Here is a 16,185-nt window from a genome sequence, read left to right on the forward strand (position 1 = left end):
ATCATCCATCTTTGTACAGTTATTATTTAATGTCAGGAGATAAATTATCTCAAGCAGATTGAGAAACGATAAATCCATATATATATATATATATATATATATATATATATATATATATATATATATATGAGAAAAATGTTTTTGCAGTTAATGCAGATAAGTTATTTGCATTTATTCCCAAAACGACGTCGTTTTGATATTGAAATCTTAGAAAATTATAAATATAAAGACTATTATAACCCTGAAATAAATTAAAATTACAAAAACACCATGATTTTCGTCCTAAAACGACGTCGTATTGGGCTTACTGCAGATAACTTATTTGCAGTAACTGCAGAAAAAGCGAACCCTATATATATATATATATATATATATATATATATATATGTGTGTGTGTGTGTGTAAGAAAATGTAACGAGAAAGTTAAAACGAAAGGAACAATATTATTGCAATCAGTAAAAGGACTGCGAGATTTTAAAAATTGAACTTTGTTTAGTAAATAATGATAATCAGTTGGACACCCTCAAAAAAAAAATGTGAGCAGAGAAATGAAGCATATGAGATGATCAGAAAAGAAAGAAGGCATTGAAATCCCAAATATGCAAAATTTGTTGATATCAGTGCAACTGCACAGATGGTGTTTTCTTCTTTAAACTGAGGAATGGTGTGAACATTAAGAGCACTCCAATTCCTCCAGCAACATTCAGGAGAAAGAAGACCATATGGGTGCCTGCAGTTAAATGTACAACAATGAGCTTCAGGTAATCTAGCTAGCAAAAGAAAGGCACGTTCTGATATTCCAGATTATATTAACATCATATTCTACCTAAAATGATAGTTGTTGTACCAACACAACTATCCTATTGACAGAGTAAATTCACAACTAGCGAGTTTAGAACAAGTGTTATATGTCATTCTAAAGTTGCACCTTGGATTCTACAAAAATAAAAAATAAAAAAATAAAGTTGCACCTTGGAGTGTGAAAAAAAACTAAATGAACCGAATGCACAAATGAATCACATTTTTTCAAACCGGTTTAATAACCAAATCATTTTCTTCAAATCAGTTCAAAAACCAAACCTTTTTTTCAAAACGAAAACTGAACCACTTTCCCAATTCGGATCGGGTTAAAAACCAAACTTAACCATACTCACTCTTGGGTGTGAAAAAAAAAATCAAAAAAATAAAACCAAATTGCGAAGCGAATTGAATCGCACCATATTTTTCCAAACTTGTTTCAGAACCAAACCATTTTTTCCAAACTGTATCAAAAACCGAACAGATTTTTAAAACCGTTTTGGTTTGCCCGAACCGAACCACTTTTCTGGTTCCGTTCAATATAGAAAACCAAACAAAACCAAACCATGCACACCCCTAGTTGCAGCCTTTCTTTCAATTTCTATTAATCAGCATAGCTCAAGACATAAAATTTCCATATACAACAAATGAAATAGAAATCAGCTAAAACAAAATAGTTGAGCATCATACCAGGGAGGAAAGAAGCATCCAACCGCTTTTGTGACCAAGTTAATCTGCATTTACCAAGATCAGAATATGAAAACTGATTATATTATACAATTTTCAATATATCATTGTAGTCAGAAAGTATCACTGATCAATTCCAATTGCCAAACTCTGCACAAAATATTTTTTACTAATGAAACATTTGTCAACTGCTATTGGACCAGATGATTGTCAATTTCTATCAATCTGATTCACACAGAGTCAGGTATGAAAGCAATATAGAGCTATTAGTGTCAATCTTTTTATTTTATTTTTTTGAGATTTTTCTATTGGCTGATCAATTTATCGATTAGTCTGATCGACCGGGGTATGATCACAAGGATGAAAAAATTCTTCCTATCAAGTTTTTAACAGAGTTGCATGCCTAGAACTCGAACTCGAGACCACTAAGATAGAACAGCCCATGTGCTTGGTAGTTTGTCAATCTATTCCTTGTACAAAAACGACCATCTAAACTCTGCATCTTATAAAAATCTCATGTTTTGAATTACCCTTTGTAAAATAAGAGGTTACAAGATAATTCAATTTCACCTAGACTGTATGTTTGCACCTTTTGGCCAATTTGTAATTTGAGAAAGAAAGTTTAGCGGCAGAGGTGATGTTGGCTGTTGTCCTTAAGGTTAAGTTGGATTTCCCTGAACCTGCTGTTGTAGAGCCCTCCCTTGAGCTAGATAACTTACTAGTGGATGACAAAGTTCTTTTCAATGGGAGATGATGTAAAATGGGAAAGTATTTTAGGATTTTAATTTTGAAGTTAATATTTTCGATTTGAGATTATTTGTATTTAGATATTTTATCATATGTTGGAGTATCTTATTTCAGTGTAGAATTGGTTATCTTATAGTGATGTTTGATTACGTTGGATCTATATATAGACATCATTGTAAACATTTTGAACTTTTTTTCTCAAAAATCACTCCTTATTAAATCCTGACTAGCACAGTATGGGTGGGGGCAATACTTGTACGTAGTTTTATTCTTACCTATTTGTAAAGTTGTTTTCTGGGTTCGAACCCATAACCTTTCCCCAAAATATTTGAAGTTTTGCAACCACTAAGATTCGAACTCATATTAGGTGGATGGACACTGCAGCACTTTTTTCCTCATAATTGTACAATATTATGATCTCTTTTCTATCTAAAACCCAAGTTAAAGGAGTACTTTACTCTAAAGGAGGTAGGTTTATTGCTTAAATCTCAATTAAAATATTGATCCCCTACAGAGATCCAAATACACACTTATGAACAATGAAAGATAAGCAAAGTAAAAGCTAAAGAAATCAAAGGGACACTCACATTGCACCTCCTCCAGCAGGGCCAATTGCTTTGAATATTGACATAGTAGTCATAGAAATGCCATTAGCTGCCCCTCTTTGATGTTGTTCCTGTTTTCCAAATCAACAGGGAAAATATGCCACAATTCGATAAATATAATCTCAATTTTTTGAAGGAAATAAAATGTAGAATGGAACAAAAAATTTACCACTGCTCTATTTTGCAGAAGGAATAAACCAGTTATAATGGTCACCTAAATCCAGCAAAAAGAATACAATCAGGCAAGCTTTTAATGCAGATAACCATGGTTATAATACTAGTATAGGTTTTGTGAAAATTCTAAGAAGAAAAGGTTTCATTAAATTGTATTGCAATAAGGAGATGATACATGTATAGATACACATCATTGATTGAAAAAGAAAATAAAATAAGAAAAAAGGAAACTAAACAATCCTAAATAAAAACAAAAATAAACTGATCCTAATTGATTGAATCCTATCAATTAGGGATTTGATAAAATCTCTTAATGAATGGAAATAATCTTAAGATTTTCTACATCCCCCCTCAAGTTGGGCCCTCAAGTTGGGAGGTATATGTTGATCATTCCCAACTTGTCAATCAGGTCTTCAAACACCAGTCTTTGTAGGACTTTAGTAAGGATGTTTGTTGCTTGCTCTTTGGTAGGAATGTACGTCAAACACACCCCTCCATCATCTAGCTTTTCTTTGAAGTTGCGGTCAACTTGCACATATTTTGTCCTATCACGGTGAACATGATTTTGAGCGATGTTGACAGCAGCCTTGTTATAGCAGTATAGTTTAGCTAGTAGGGAATAAGAGATCTTTAATTTCTCAAGAAGTCTTCTCAACCAGACTCCCCTCGCAAACTCCATGTGCTAGAGCCCGAAAATCTGCCTTAACACTACTTCATGCAACTATTGTTTGTTTTTTACTCCTCCCAGTCACAAGATTGCCCCACACATAGGTGCAATAGCCTGAAGTATATATTCGGTCCACTGATGAACCTGCCAAATCTGCATTGGTATAGATTTCAATCAACATCTTGAACCCCTTTATGAAGAATAGTCCTCTGCCAGGAGTGTTCTTGAGGTACTTAAGGATCCTGTGTGCAACACCCAAGTCTTTCCCTAGGTGAGTGCATGAATTAGCTAACCATGCTTACTACAAAACGTAATGTCAGGTCGAGTGTGGGATAAATAAATCAGTTTTCCAACCAATATATGATATTTTTCCTTGTCTACCTCTTTTCCATCTTCAATTCCCAACATAGTATTAGGTTCCACAGGGATCTCGCCTGGTTTTCACCTTATCATGCCTGTCTTCTGCAAAAGATCAAGGATACACTTCTTCTGAGTAATAGTGATTCCTGACTTGCTCCGAGCAACTTTCATTCCAAGAAAATACTTAAGGTTTCCAAGATCCCTAAGTTCGAATTGGTCTGCTAGATACTTCTTCAAGAAATCCAATTCCTAACAATCATCACTTGTAATAATTATGTCATCCACATAAACAGTACGGATAGCAATTTTACCATTTGTGGAGTGCTCGTGGATGAGAGTATGATCAGTCTGTGCTTGGAAAAAGCCTTTCCCCTTGACTGCCTAAGTAAATTTTTCAAACCATTCTCTTGGGGATTCCTTAAGACCGTATAGAGGCTTCTTCAACTTACATAGCAACCTATTTTCCTTTTCAAAACTAGGCGGAGGATCCATATAGGGTTCCTCATGCAAGTTACCATTTACGAATTCATTCTTCACATCTAGTTGTTGTATGGGCCAATCTAGGTTAGAGGCAAGAAATAAGAAGACTTGAATTGTGTTGACCATGGCAATTGGAGCAAAAGTCTCCTGATAATTTATTCCAAGAAGAGGATCCATATAGACTTCTTCATATAGGTCACTATTTAAGAATTCATTCTTCACATCTAGTTGTTGTAAGGGCCAATCCAAGTTAGCGCCTAAAGATAAAGAGGACTTGAATTGTGTTAACCCTGGCAACTAGAGAAAAAGTCTCCTGATAATCTATTTCATATTTCTGGGTGAATCCCTTCGCAACCAACTTGGCCTTGTATCTATTTCATTTTTCCTCTCAGTAATCTCACCGTTTCCCAGGTTCCATTTCTCTCTAGGGCATCCATTTCTTCAAGGACAACATTTCTCCACTTTGGATCATCAAGGGTTTCCTAGATGTTTCTTGGTATTTTCTTACTGCCTAATGCAGTACTATAGGCACGAAAACCTGGAGACAACTTCTCATAGGAAATATAATGAGAAATAGGATGAGCAGTACAAGATCGAATACATTTTCTTAAGGCAATAGGCAACTGCAGATCAATTGTGTCATGAAATACAGGTGCTTGATTGAGGGAACTAGAACTCGAATTACAATCTTGGTAGTCTAGAGGTTCTAGATTATTTTCCCTTTGAGGATCCTTTCGCCAGTTTCTCCTACTATAAACCAAAGGCTAAATAGCTCCTCCTGTCTCCAATAAAAATCGTAACATTGCGCAATCTCCTTCTATCTCCAATGGTAATGGTAGTGGTATAATTAGGTTCCATAACTTATCTTCATTTTCTTCTACAGAAGACTCCCCCTGAAGAGAAGGCAGAGGAGAAAAGTACTGTGGTTCAAAAAAAGTGACATCAATAGACACAAATACCTTTCGTAGAGAGGGCAAATAATAATTGTAGCCTGATTGAGTAGTAGAGTAACCAATGAATACACACTCAAGGGAATTATGATCAAGTTTGGATCTCTATGAGTAGGAATATAGACAAAGGCGATACATCCAAACAACTTGGGAGGAATAAATGAAATGGCCCAGAAGGAAGGGACGGGGTTAACAAGGAGAGATATTGGAGAGTGAAACTAAAGGATTTGAGAGGGCATACGATTGATAAGGTAAGAGGCAATGAGGATTACTTTCCCCCACAAGTATTTAGGGACATTCATGGTGAACATAAAGGCACGAGCAACTTCAAGAAAATGGTGGTTTTTTCTTTCGGCAGTACCATTTTGCTGGGGGTATTAGGGCGTGAACTTTGATGAAGAATTCCATGTTGCGTTAAATACTCTCCAAGGACAGAGTTGAAGTATTCTCTGCCATTGTCTGTACGAAGAATTTTTACGGAAAATTGAAATTGATTTTGGATCATGGTATGGAAGTTTTTGAAAGTGTGCTCAGCATCTTATTTATCCTTAAGGAGGTACACCAACACACATGAGAGTGATCATCGATAAATGTGATAAACCACCTTACACCTAAAAAAAAAATTCACAAGTTAGGCCCCATGGATAAAAGAGGATAATTCTTTGTAAGGTCTAGAAGGATAATTAACACGAGAATGTTTGGCAAGTTGATAAATATCACATGAAAACAAACTGGGATCTTTATTGATAAACAAGTTTGGTAACAACTTCTGAAGATAATTGAAATTTGGGTGGCCTAACTTATGGTGCCAGAACATAACATCAGTATAAGAATCAGAAGTAAAAATAGTATCACTTTCGACAAAAGCAGTTTGGTTCTCCACACGAGTCACATTCTCAAAGTAATAAAGCCTTACGTCCTCACTAGAGATGCCAATCATCTTCTTTGAGTCATATTCCTGAAATACACAACCATTGGCAAAGAATTTAGCAACACAATTCAACTCAGAGGTCAGTTTGCTAATAGAAATGAGATTGCAAGCCAGACTAGGAACATGTAGAGCAGAAGTCAATTGAATTTGCTCTAAGAGTTTAACTGATCCTTTCCCAACAATTTGAGAAAAACTGCCATTTTTAATCGAGATGGCTCATGACAAGGAGTATAAGAACAAAACAATGTGGGATTACCTATTATACGCTTAGAAGCCCCAGAATTAAGTATCAAACGAGTACTATTGTCAACATGGAATGCAGTACCTTGTTGAACCATGTTACTAGTGGCCATAGTGGGCTGATTCAAAAGCCTCTACAACTATTCAAACTGGGCGTTGCTAAGGAATACACCTCTGGAGTCACTTGCGGCGAAACACTCCTCTGCCTAGTCCTTTACCGAGGTCTGGTATGCATGGCTTTTATTCTACCCTTTTCGTTTCCAATTTGTCGGTTTCCCATGTATCTCCCACCATTTTTCACGGGTGTGTCCACCCTTATTAGAATGTGAACATCAAGGGCAGTCATCACGTTTGAATCTCCAGATGAACGATCAATTGATCCTTTAGCAGCTAGGGCAGGCACATCCAATGTCCTCGCCTTTGACTAGCTTCGCTTTGTACCTCGACAAAGGCATTAGCAAGGGATGGTAACAGCTGTCCCAGTATTCGCCCACGAACATCATCAAGATCACAATTGAGGCTAGCAAGAAAATCATACAGCCGCTCTTTCTCCAAATGTTTTTTGAATTTTATATCAGCTTGTAAGCCTCCAAAGTCAGTGGCATAGTGAAGGTCTAGTTCTTGCCACAGATTTTGTATTTCATTAAAATATTCAGTAATAGTCATACCTCCCTAATGTGGGTCCTTTAACTTGTTTTTCAATTCAAAGAAGCGTTCTCCAGATCTGAATAATTTTGCTCGACCGTATCCCATATCTCCTTAGCAGTCTTGAGAAACTTTGCGGCTCCATGGAATTGGTTAACCAAACCATCACCAATGAGTTATTGATCTCTCAATCTTCATATTCAGATTCATTCTCAGTCAGCTTCTTGATTTTTCCGTTGATATAACTCATTTTTCCATTAGCACGGATAACCATTTTGATAGATCGTGACCATTATGGAAAGTTTTTGCCATTTAATCGGGGAGTGGTAATTTGGAGCCTAACGTTATCTCCAGAGGATTACAAATTCAGGTTAGGAGATGAAGCGGAAGAGTTTAGGGATTAAGTCATTGAACAAGTGTGAGATACATGGAATGACCCAAAATTCATCTAGCTCATTTAGTTTAGACACATGTAACAGAAACAGGAGGATCCGACGATTTGAACGATGCAAATGACTGTCAAAAATTCCTCCGGCACGGCAGTGCATGAACGTGCTTCTTTCAATGGTGACGGGCGGATGGTTTATGGTATTAACATATATATATATATATATATATATATATGTATTTTTTTATCAAGCTGAGTTAAACATGCAATTTGTTAGAGTTGTTAGTAGCTGTTAGTTAAATCAATTTCTTCTGTTCTTTTACTTTCATGCACGTGTTGAGTAGTTAGTTAGATTCACTGTGCATATATATAACACTCTTGTATCAGATGAAAGTAATAATGAGAATTCTCCATTTTTCTCAATTCAAGATTCTCAGTTTTCTCTCAACTTGGATGGTATCAGAGCTCATCTAGAGCTCTGGTATTCATCGTTGTTCCAACCTCTTCTTTCTTCTTCTTGATTCTATATCAGAATTTTTTCTGATCTTGCAAAATGACTACAGCAAACCAAAGCTCAACCATTCCCAATGAGAATCCTTCTGCGATGAATTCTAAGAAGAGGATCATTTAATTGAGTTGCAATAAGGAGAAGATATATGTACAAATACACATCATGTGTGATTGAAAAAGGAAATAAAATAAGAAAAAAGGAAACTAATCAATCCTTAATAAAAACGGAAATAAAACTGATCCTAATTGATTGAATCCTATCATTTAAGTGCACATTTAGCATATGTTAGAATGTATTATTATATATGGTCAACAGTGATTGTTGTTGACCAATTATTAGACTACTGATGTATCGTAATTATTATCACTCATGATTGGTTAAATAAACGAAGAGATTCACTTACAGTAAGAATATTTTTCACAACCGAAGCAATATTTATCACTAGGTTCAGTGTGAAGCCTGACAACATTGCAATGAAGGGGTAACTTTGCAAGAGAGGTATAGATAACACCTACATAAGGTGCCAAGATAACAACACATGTTTAGAACAACAAACAATGAAATTCTTAGTTACATTAATACTACAAAAGGCGAAAGCTTACCCCAGTGACACGAGCAAATCTAACAGGTCCAAAAGCTTTTTCCAATGATGGGTATAGGGAAAGCTGGTATATTATTAGACTAATACCTGACCATTGACAAGTTGAGAAGAAGTCATTAATTAAGCAGCATATCTTTAGAAAACAATGCACAAACAAAAAATGTATATCTATATCACTATGCATACCCAAAGGAATAAAAATTTAATTAATTATCACTCACAATATGATTTCCTTACATAAAAAATATTTTTCCTAATTTTATAAATCCAAATAAGCAAAATTCACTGGACAAGACCAGTTAAGAGGAAATATCTTGAAGGAAGTTACCATATGGCATCATGTACATTGATAAAAGTATGTTTGGAATCATTTGAGAAATATAGTTAAACACGTATGCCCATAGCATTACTAAATATTTAGGAACGCATAGATGTCAAAGATATGTACCTGTTATTGCAAGAACATTACCAACATTATCAGTTGTGAAGCTCAAACCTCCCAACCTTCGAGGACTAACAGCCCATAATGAGAAAACCTAACAAAAAGTAGAATAGTGTTCACTTTACATAAGGAAAAGGACGTGTTTTTGAAGGTCATAAACTTATATTTTTTTTTAGCAATTTTCAATTGCATTTTCGGAAATGTATAGTTAAAATATTATTTTTTTTACTTTTCACTTCAGCAGACAGCTTTTGAAAATAAAAGAAAAAATACAACTTTAATATTATAATTATGTATTCGTGCGAATGCATACTAAAAAAACACAAGATATCCTAGACACTTAGATTAAACATCAGTTCTACATTAAAAGAACAAGATATCACGATAAAAAGATGCACGGATGGGTAGGAGAGAAAAGTCTAAATATATAGCATACATCGAACATGTTTGGATGTGTTTTTTCCTTTTTTTAAATAATAGTGTTTTTCACTTTACGTGTGTATTTGGATGAAACCTTTGAAAAAAAAAACGGTAAATTAATATTTTTTGTAAAGCTAAAATTCCAATACAATCCCTCCAAAATCCAATTTTACCCTTAACCAAAAACCTAAATATGTATATTTTGACTATGGGGCAGGTTATATTTACAAACTTTTTTGCTTACAAACTACACTATATTCTCTCGAGAGAATACAAACTTTTACAAACTACACTATGTTCTCCCGGGAGAATATAGTGTAATTTGTCAAAAAATTCAAAAAAGTTTGTAAACGGATCGTGTCCCTTTGACTATTATATGTTCTTTTTAGTAATTTTATACATAAAAAGTATTTATTTATTTTAACTTACAAATGACTATTTTACTTAAAAATACTAAATAGTATAATCCGTGAGAATTTGTAAATAAAATTTTTATAAATATAACTTTTCCGATGATATATACCTCTTGATAAGCAGCATCATGAAGTGAGTAGATACAGTAAACAATGATAGATGACATTAAGGGCCAGTTTAGGAAGAGGTTTTCATCTTTTTGGATTATGTTGTATTTGTCAGCCCCACTGCTTCCTTTTTCTAAAGCTTCAGTGTCTTCAGTGGACTCACTGCTTTGAGGGTGGTTGTGTAGTGTTTCCTGCAGTGATGCCGGTATTTTTAAAGCAATTTATTGATGGAAAAGAAACAATATATATATAAAAGGAGAAGGAAAAGTAGGGATGAGTAAAAAACTTTAAGCAAAAATGGTGCTACATTATGAGATATCATCATGACAGCATTAAAGAAAAGTTACAAAAAAGAGAGGATAGAGATATCAATGATTAATGGACATATATAGATATATATATGTTAGAAAAATAAGGACCGCAGAGACTTAAGGCACGTGAGGGTGGGTCAACCTTATGGAGCATAAACCCCCAACATTGTTTAGGTGTCTAGGAGATTTGTCAGTGTTGAAAGAAGTGAACCAGTTAATGACATAAAGGAAATTGGTGTCAGATGAATCTGGATGAGGCTCAAAATAAAAATGAAGCATTATGCAAACAAAAACAGAAGATATGTTAGTGGGAATTTGTCTATCTAAAGATTCAACCTTACAAATCCAGGTCTTTAGCCAAGAATGTGAACTAGAAGTTGGGCCTGAGATTCTACGGCTCAGAAGATTGGGCAAGATGCAGATATTTCATGACTCAATGTGTTATTTTAACACAATCATGTCAAGTGAAAAATTGTCTCTTTAATGACAAATCAACGTGTAATAGTTAACATGACCCTTTAATACCCTTTCATCTTCTGTGTTTTATGATGTATTTTGGGAAAGGTAAACAAGGAAGCTAACGTGTTCCTAGGAGTGTTTTGTTACCATATAGGAATAATTTCCTAATATTATCTTTATTTTGAGAGCTTGGAGTAGTGATAAAGTTTTATCTTTGTCACGAGTTCAAATCTGGAAAACAGGATCTTTGTTAATATGCAAATGTAAAACTATGTATAAGATTGTCCTAATGGGGGTTTAAAGGGGAGTGATTGATCTTCATTTTTTGTAAGAAGTAAAACTCTTGAGAGACCAAGTGAATGAAATGAAAAAGAAGGACTGCAGAGACCTAAGGCATATGTGCATTGAGGGAGATGGAAAATACTCCCTATGATAGCAGAATTAGTGGGAATAATAATAAAGACCATTTTTGTTTTATCAGTTGTCTTTTCTTTAATTCTGGGTGCTAGCTACTAAACCAGAGAGGACCTATTGTCATTCAAACCTCTATTTATTACTGATACCATATCAAATTCAGTAAGAGAATAAAGGGTTTTTTGGGTGGTAAATCAATAACAAAGCACATGTTTTTCCATTATCCTGTCAGATACATACCGGAAGCCAGATGCTGGCAATTGCTACTACAAATGCAAATACTGATATCACAAATGAGGGCAAGAAGTATGGAAACCTGCATTGAGATTTATGTTTCAACCAATGACAATCAGCACATCAAGAAAGCAAAAATGTAACTTTGAAGATAAAGGTTGGGAAGAAGAAAATTGAATCCTTGAATTTTACAAAATTACAAATTAGGAAAAATACACTTACTTATCCCAAAAGGAATCCTTTGGAAATAGATGTGGGTATTTCTCAACTGGCTGCAATACCAAATTCCCAAAATATTAGGAAAAAAACTTGAAAGAGTGTAAATTTATTATACACGAAGGACTTCAAAATTTTTTATTTCCAGTCCTTAATTTAAATATCTAAAAATTCAGGCATAAGCCTTTGCAATATACATTAATTTGGGGATTAACATGGAATATTAACTCATGTCTTTTAAAACAAGTCATGTTATGTCCATGTGCAATATCCAAGGCTATTCTTAAGATGTCAGTTTCACTTATGAAGGAAAAGAATATAGAAGAACCTGAGCCAGATAACCTCCCAGTGCTGGCCCAATGATCAAACCTATGCCCCAAGCTGCACTGAACTGAAACCATATCACATTTTGAATTATTATGATGGAACCCCCATTGGAGACTTATGTTTCTAAGAAATTATAGTAAACAAAGGATAGGGAGGCTTACAGTTGAGAGTCCTAGAGCTTGGTGTTCTTCTCGAAAAATTTCGGAAGAATAAGCCTGTTAACAGAGGAGGTTATGACATACATATATTTTAGAAATCAATTAGTTATGAAATATAAAACCATTAGTATGGTCTTCACTTAACAGTTTAAAATTTTAAGTGAAATGGGTTTTTACATGGTATCAGAACTTCTGTGACCAAGAGATCACGAGTGCCATAGAAAAATAAACCCATTAATATGGCCTTAACGTAACAACTTTTGCTTTTAGGTTGAATTAGTTCTTTACACAACTGATAGTCCTAGTCTACAAATTCAAATTTACAATTGTGCCCTGATGTTGGTGGATTGGTACCTTCATTGGTCCAAGCAAACCATTCAAGCTTCCAAGAAGAAATCGCATAATAACAGCCATCCAAAAACTTGTGCTAAGGCCAAATAGTGTGTTGAAGATGATGCTGGAATCATGTAAACAACATTGTTATTATGGGAAAACATGTAATATAACTTGAAAGAAAGTATCCACTTCATTGACATATATACTTACACAAAAATAATCCCTACAATCACAACAGGTTTTCTACCATAGCGATCAGCTATTATTCCCCACAATAAAGATGTTATGGCTCTGCCAAGCATGAATGCAGATCCTACAACATTTTTGCAGTCGTGTGAGGATCAGAAATAAGGAACTTAAGTTGATAGAAGACATCAAAGAATTGAAGTACTAAAGTTAATCTTACCCACATAACCAGCATATCCACTTATATCTTCCTCTCTTTCTGCAATATTAAAATCGCTTACCTAAAAAAATATACATAAATATGTTCATATGTTGCCTTATTGAGGATATTTATTATGTGAAGCAGTAATTAAGGTCAATCATAACCAGATATTAATTTCTTGAGCATTTGATATGAAGCGAGAAAGGAAGAGGGTAAAGCAATAAAGCACTTAGAAAACTAACATTTGCATGTGCAAAAATTTGAAATTATCTGTTTAAATGTAAACTATAATGTGGGAGTGATCAGAAATTGTTATATTTAGGAAAAATAGTGAAGGGAACTTTTGTATATTTGAGTAAAGTTCCTCATTAATGCCCATGAGACTTAGCTGCTATTTGAAGAGAAGTTTATGTCAGTTGATGGTGCCAGTAAGCAATTATATTGTAAGGCTAAATTGAAATTTGAAGTGATATCATTATAGCTAGAAAACTCATCAATATTTATCAGGCCACACTTTATATCAATTGTTTTCTAGAATCAAAACCTCCCATTAAAATGGCTCAAGCACATCCCTATATCTGAATGTATGATGGCCATGGATATTCCAAGAAATGGACAAACAGATTTAGTTAATAGCAGTGCGAATAACTACCAAAACAGGACTGAACATTCTTCTCACAACAATTTTTTTGTTTCCTTCAAAATGGTACAAAGATTCAACACGAGTTTATCCAAGTACAGTAGACCAGCAAGATGGAACCATTTGCTTTAAAACTAATTGTTAAATATCAGAACCCAAGAGGTATGTGTTGAAATCCATGTGTTTCAACTACATAGCGGATGTTCTACTATATAATTGAATGAAAAGGAATTACAAAGAGATATACATGATGTGAGCCTTTGTCCCTCACACTAAACTACTCTATTCAACTCTGTTTACAACACTAATATCATTCAGGGTGATGTTTAAACAGTGATATAATTTCATGAAGTGATCAAAATACTTAGGAAAAGATCAAAACTGAAGAAAAATAATTAAGCAAACCAAAAGTGTATTAGTATCTGTTCCATCCATAAGTAATTGGCAGTCAATTTCAGAAAAGGATGTGCAGACAAAAAGAGTATAAACCTCCTAACTGCATTTTTAATTTTAAATAGAGAATCAAAACAGAAATTTAACTGTAAACACCCAAAATCAAATAATGTCATTTAGAGGGGTTTTAAGGCTTTTTATGAATTTTAATAATTGTTGACGATTCAGTTTACATGACTTTATGTTTGGTTTATAATTATTTCTATTTTGTATCAATTTTTAAGACCATTAATGGTCCTTTATTGTTGTTTACTTTCTGTATTGCCTAATTAAAAAGACTTGTTAGAAGGATGTGCAGGGAGACTTTTGATTCTTAAAGAATAATAATATAACAGAAAAACTTATGCATTTTCCTGAAAGCCTATTCTCCCCATAATTTTGCATCAGATATGCATCTTGTTGTAGGTAACAGTAAAGCACAGTTGGTGGTTAAACTCACCATGAAATAAAGGTAAGGCCAGAGAGATGATATAGGCAGCGCTGTACATCACAAAAACAAAAGAGCCATTAGAGATGTATAAAGAAGCAGTTTCAACAGACTCAGGATTGTGCATACATGAGAACAGAAAATTATTTAATACAGAAAATATTAGAATCAAACTCTGATTTTAGTTTCAAAACGGTAAACTAATTACACCATAACAAATTCAAATTTTTTGTGGTAGATATAACAAATTCAACTTAAATTTTCCCACACAACCCTGATAGGTGTAACTCAAAAATTTGAGCTATAAGATACACAAATTCAAATGTTCATAACAAAGATGAAACCAACATCTGAATGGGATCAGTCACCGCTACCAAGTGATTTTTCTGATTTTCTCCAAGAAAAAAATAATGAACTGAAATTATTTCCCTTAAGGATTTCTAACTTAAGAGCACAACTAGAAAAATATTAGTATTCCAATTTTAGCTTAAAGGTATTTTATATTATATTGTACTGTTTCTAAAAGTATCAGCTTTTAATGCAGTTTGTAAAAGGGGTTGTGTATTTTGCTTTAAAACCAGACACCCTCAGATGAATCTTTGCAATTTTAGCAACCACTGTTTGCACATAAAACCTCACCAAAAGTTACATGCTTACATTGCATGTTCAAACAGATATTCTAGAATGCTATCATCATCATCATCATCAAAATTTGCACTCAAAACTAAAGAGAAATTATAGGAGCAATCAGTGTGTCCAAAAGTGAAAAAACATAGTTAAATGCTTACAGCTGCATAACACGACCATCCATATGTTCAAGAGGTTTCTAAGGGAAACATCTGTTTTGAGCTCTTTGGCTTTATCCACCTTACAACCAGGGCAGTTCTCATAATAATGCTTCTTCAACAATGGCTGCCCAATATTCTCCTCTTCCATGTTTGTAAGAGAACCCGTCTCCTTGTTTCACAACAACAATAATGGCTGTGCTGTCCCTTCTATGATCCTTTTACATATGCAACATCAAACAGCGAAAAGCGCAAAAACAGAAAAGGCCTAATCAGAAAGACTTATGAAGGACAATGAATGCTTTTGCCACTACTTTATTTGGTAAGACGATTATTTTTAGATGACTGGGAAAATAAGGATGTGATTTTTAGAATTGCATGTTTAGTAGCAAATTAGAGAAAAATTTTCCGAGAAAATTATTTTTGCGGAATTTTATTTTGGGTGTATTTTCTAAATCAAAATACCATCGAAAAATATTATTTAGAAGGTGATATTTCAAGAATACAAGGAAAAATTATTATTTTGGGTGTATTTTCTAAATCAAAATACCATCGAAAAATATTATTTAGAAGGTGATATTTCAAGAATACAAGGAAAAATATCGATTAATTTTTCAGATAAAAATAAGCAAACATATTATTAATAAAATTAATCTAATATTTCTGAGAATATTTTGTCATATTAAATAACTTTTTTAGAGGCAGGTATATTTACCATCAAAATAATTTGGAAAATGTATTTCTACCGTCACTGAAGATAAAGCTATATCCACTATGCTTTGGATTATAAGATTAAAAAAATTATAATGATAAAGACTCATATAACCTGCAATATATTATAACTACAAAAACACGTTGATTTTCGTCTCA

At 33.9% G+C, this 16,185-nt stretch overlaps 1 protein-coding gene across 1 annotated transcript; it reads right to left on the reverse strand.

Moving 5' to 3' along the window:
- Positions 1–489: 489 nt before the first annotated feature.
- On the reverse strand, positions 490–15,587 carry LOC133290157 (protein ZINC INDUCED FACILITATOR-LIKE 1-like). Its single transcript, XM_061488213.1, has 17 exons — positions 15,319–15,587; positions 14,543–14,583; positions 13,029–13,089; positions 12,833–12,935; positions 12,641–12,743; positions 12,290–12,343; positions 12,130–12,192; positions 11,808–11,857; positions 11,592–11,667; positions 10,170–10,358; positions 9,233–9,320; positions 8,786–8,871; positions 8,587–8,694; positions 3,007–3,051; positions 2,820–2,908; positions 1,489–1,532; positions 490–730 (listed from the first exon to the last, which is right to left on the reverse strand). The coding sequence occupies exons 1-17, from the start codon at positions 15,464–15,466 to the stop codon at positions 618–620; spliced, it is 1,461 nt and encodes a 486-aa protein (XP_061344197.1). The 5' UTR covers positions 15,467–15,587; the 3' UTR covers positions 490–617.
- Positions 15,588–16,185: the final 598 nt, after the last annotated feature.

The sequence above is a fragment of the Gastrolobium bilobum genome, unplaced genomic scaffold (genome assembly GCF_033153095.1).
Source record: "Gastrolobium bilobum isolate Gb01-03AN ecotype WA unplaced genomic scaffold, APGP_CSIRO_Gbil_v1 utg163571, whole genome shotgun sequence".
NCBI classification, from domain to species: Eukaryota; Viridiplantae; Streptophyta; class Magnoliopsida; order Fabales; family Fabaceae; genus Gastrolobium; species Gastrolobium bilobum.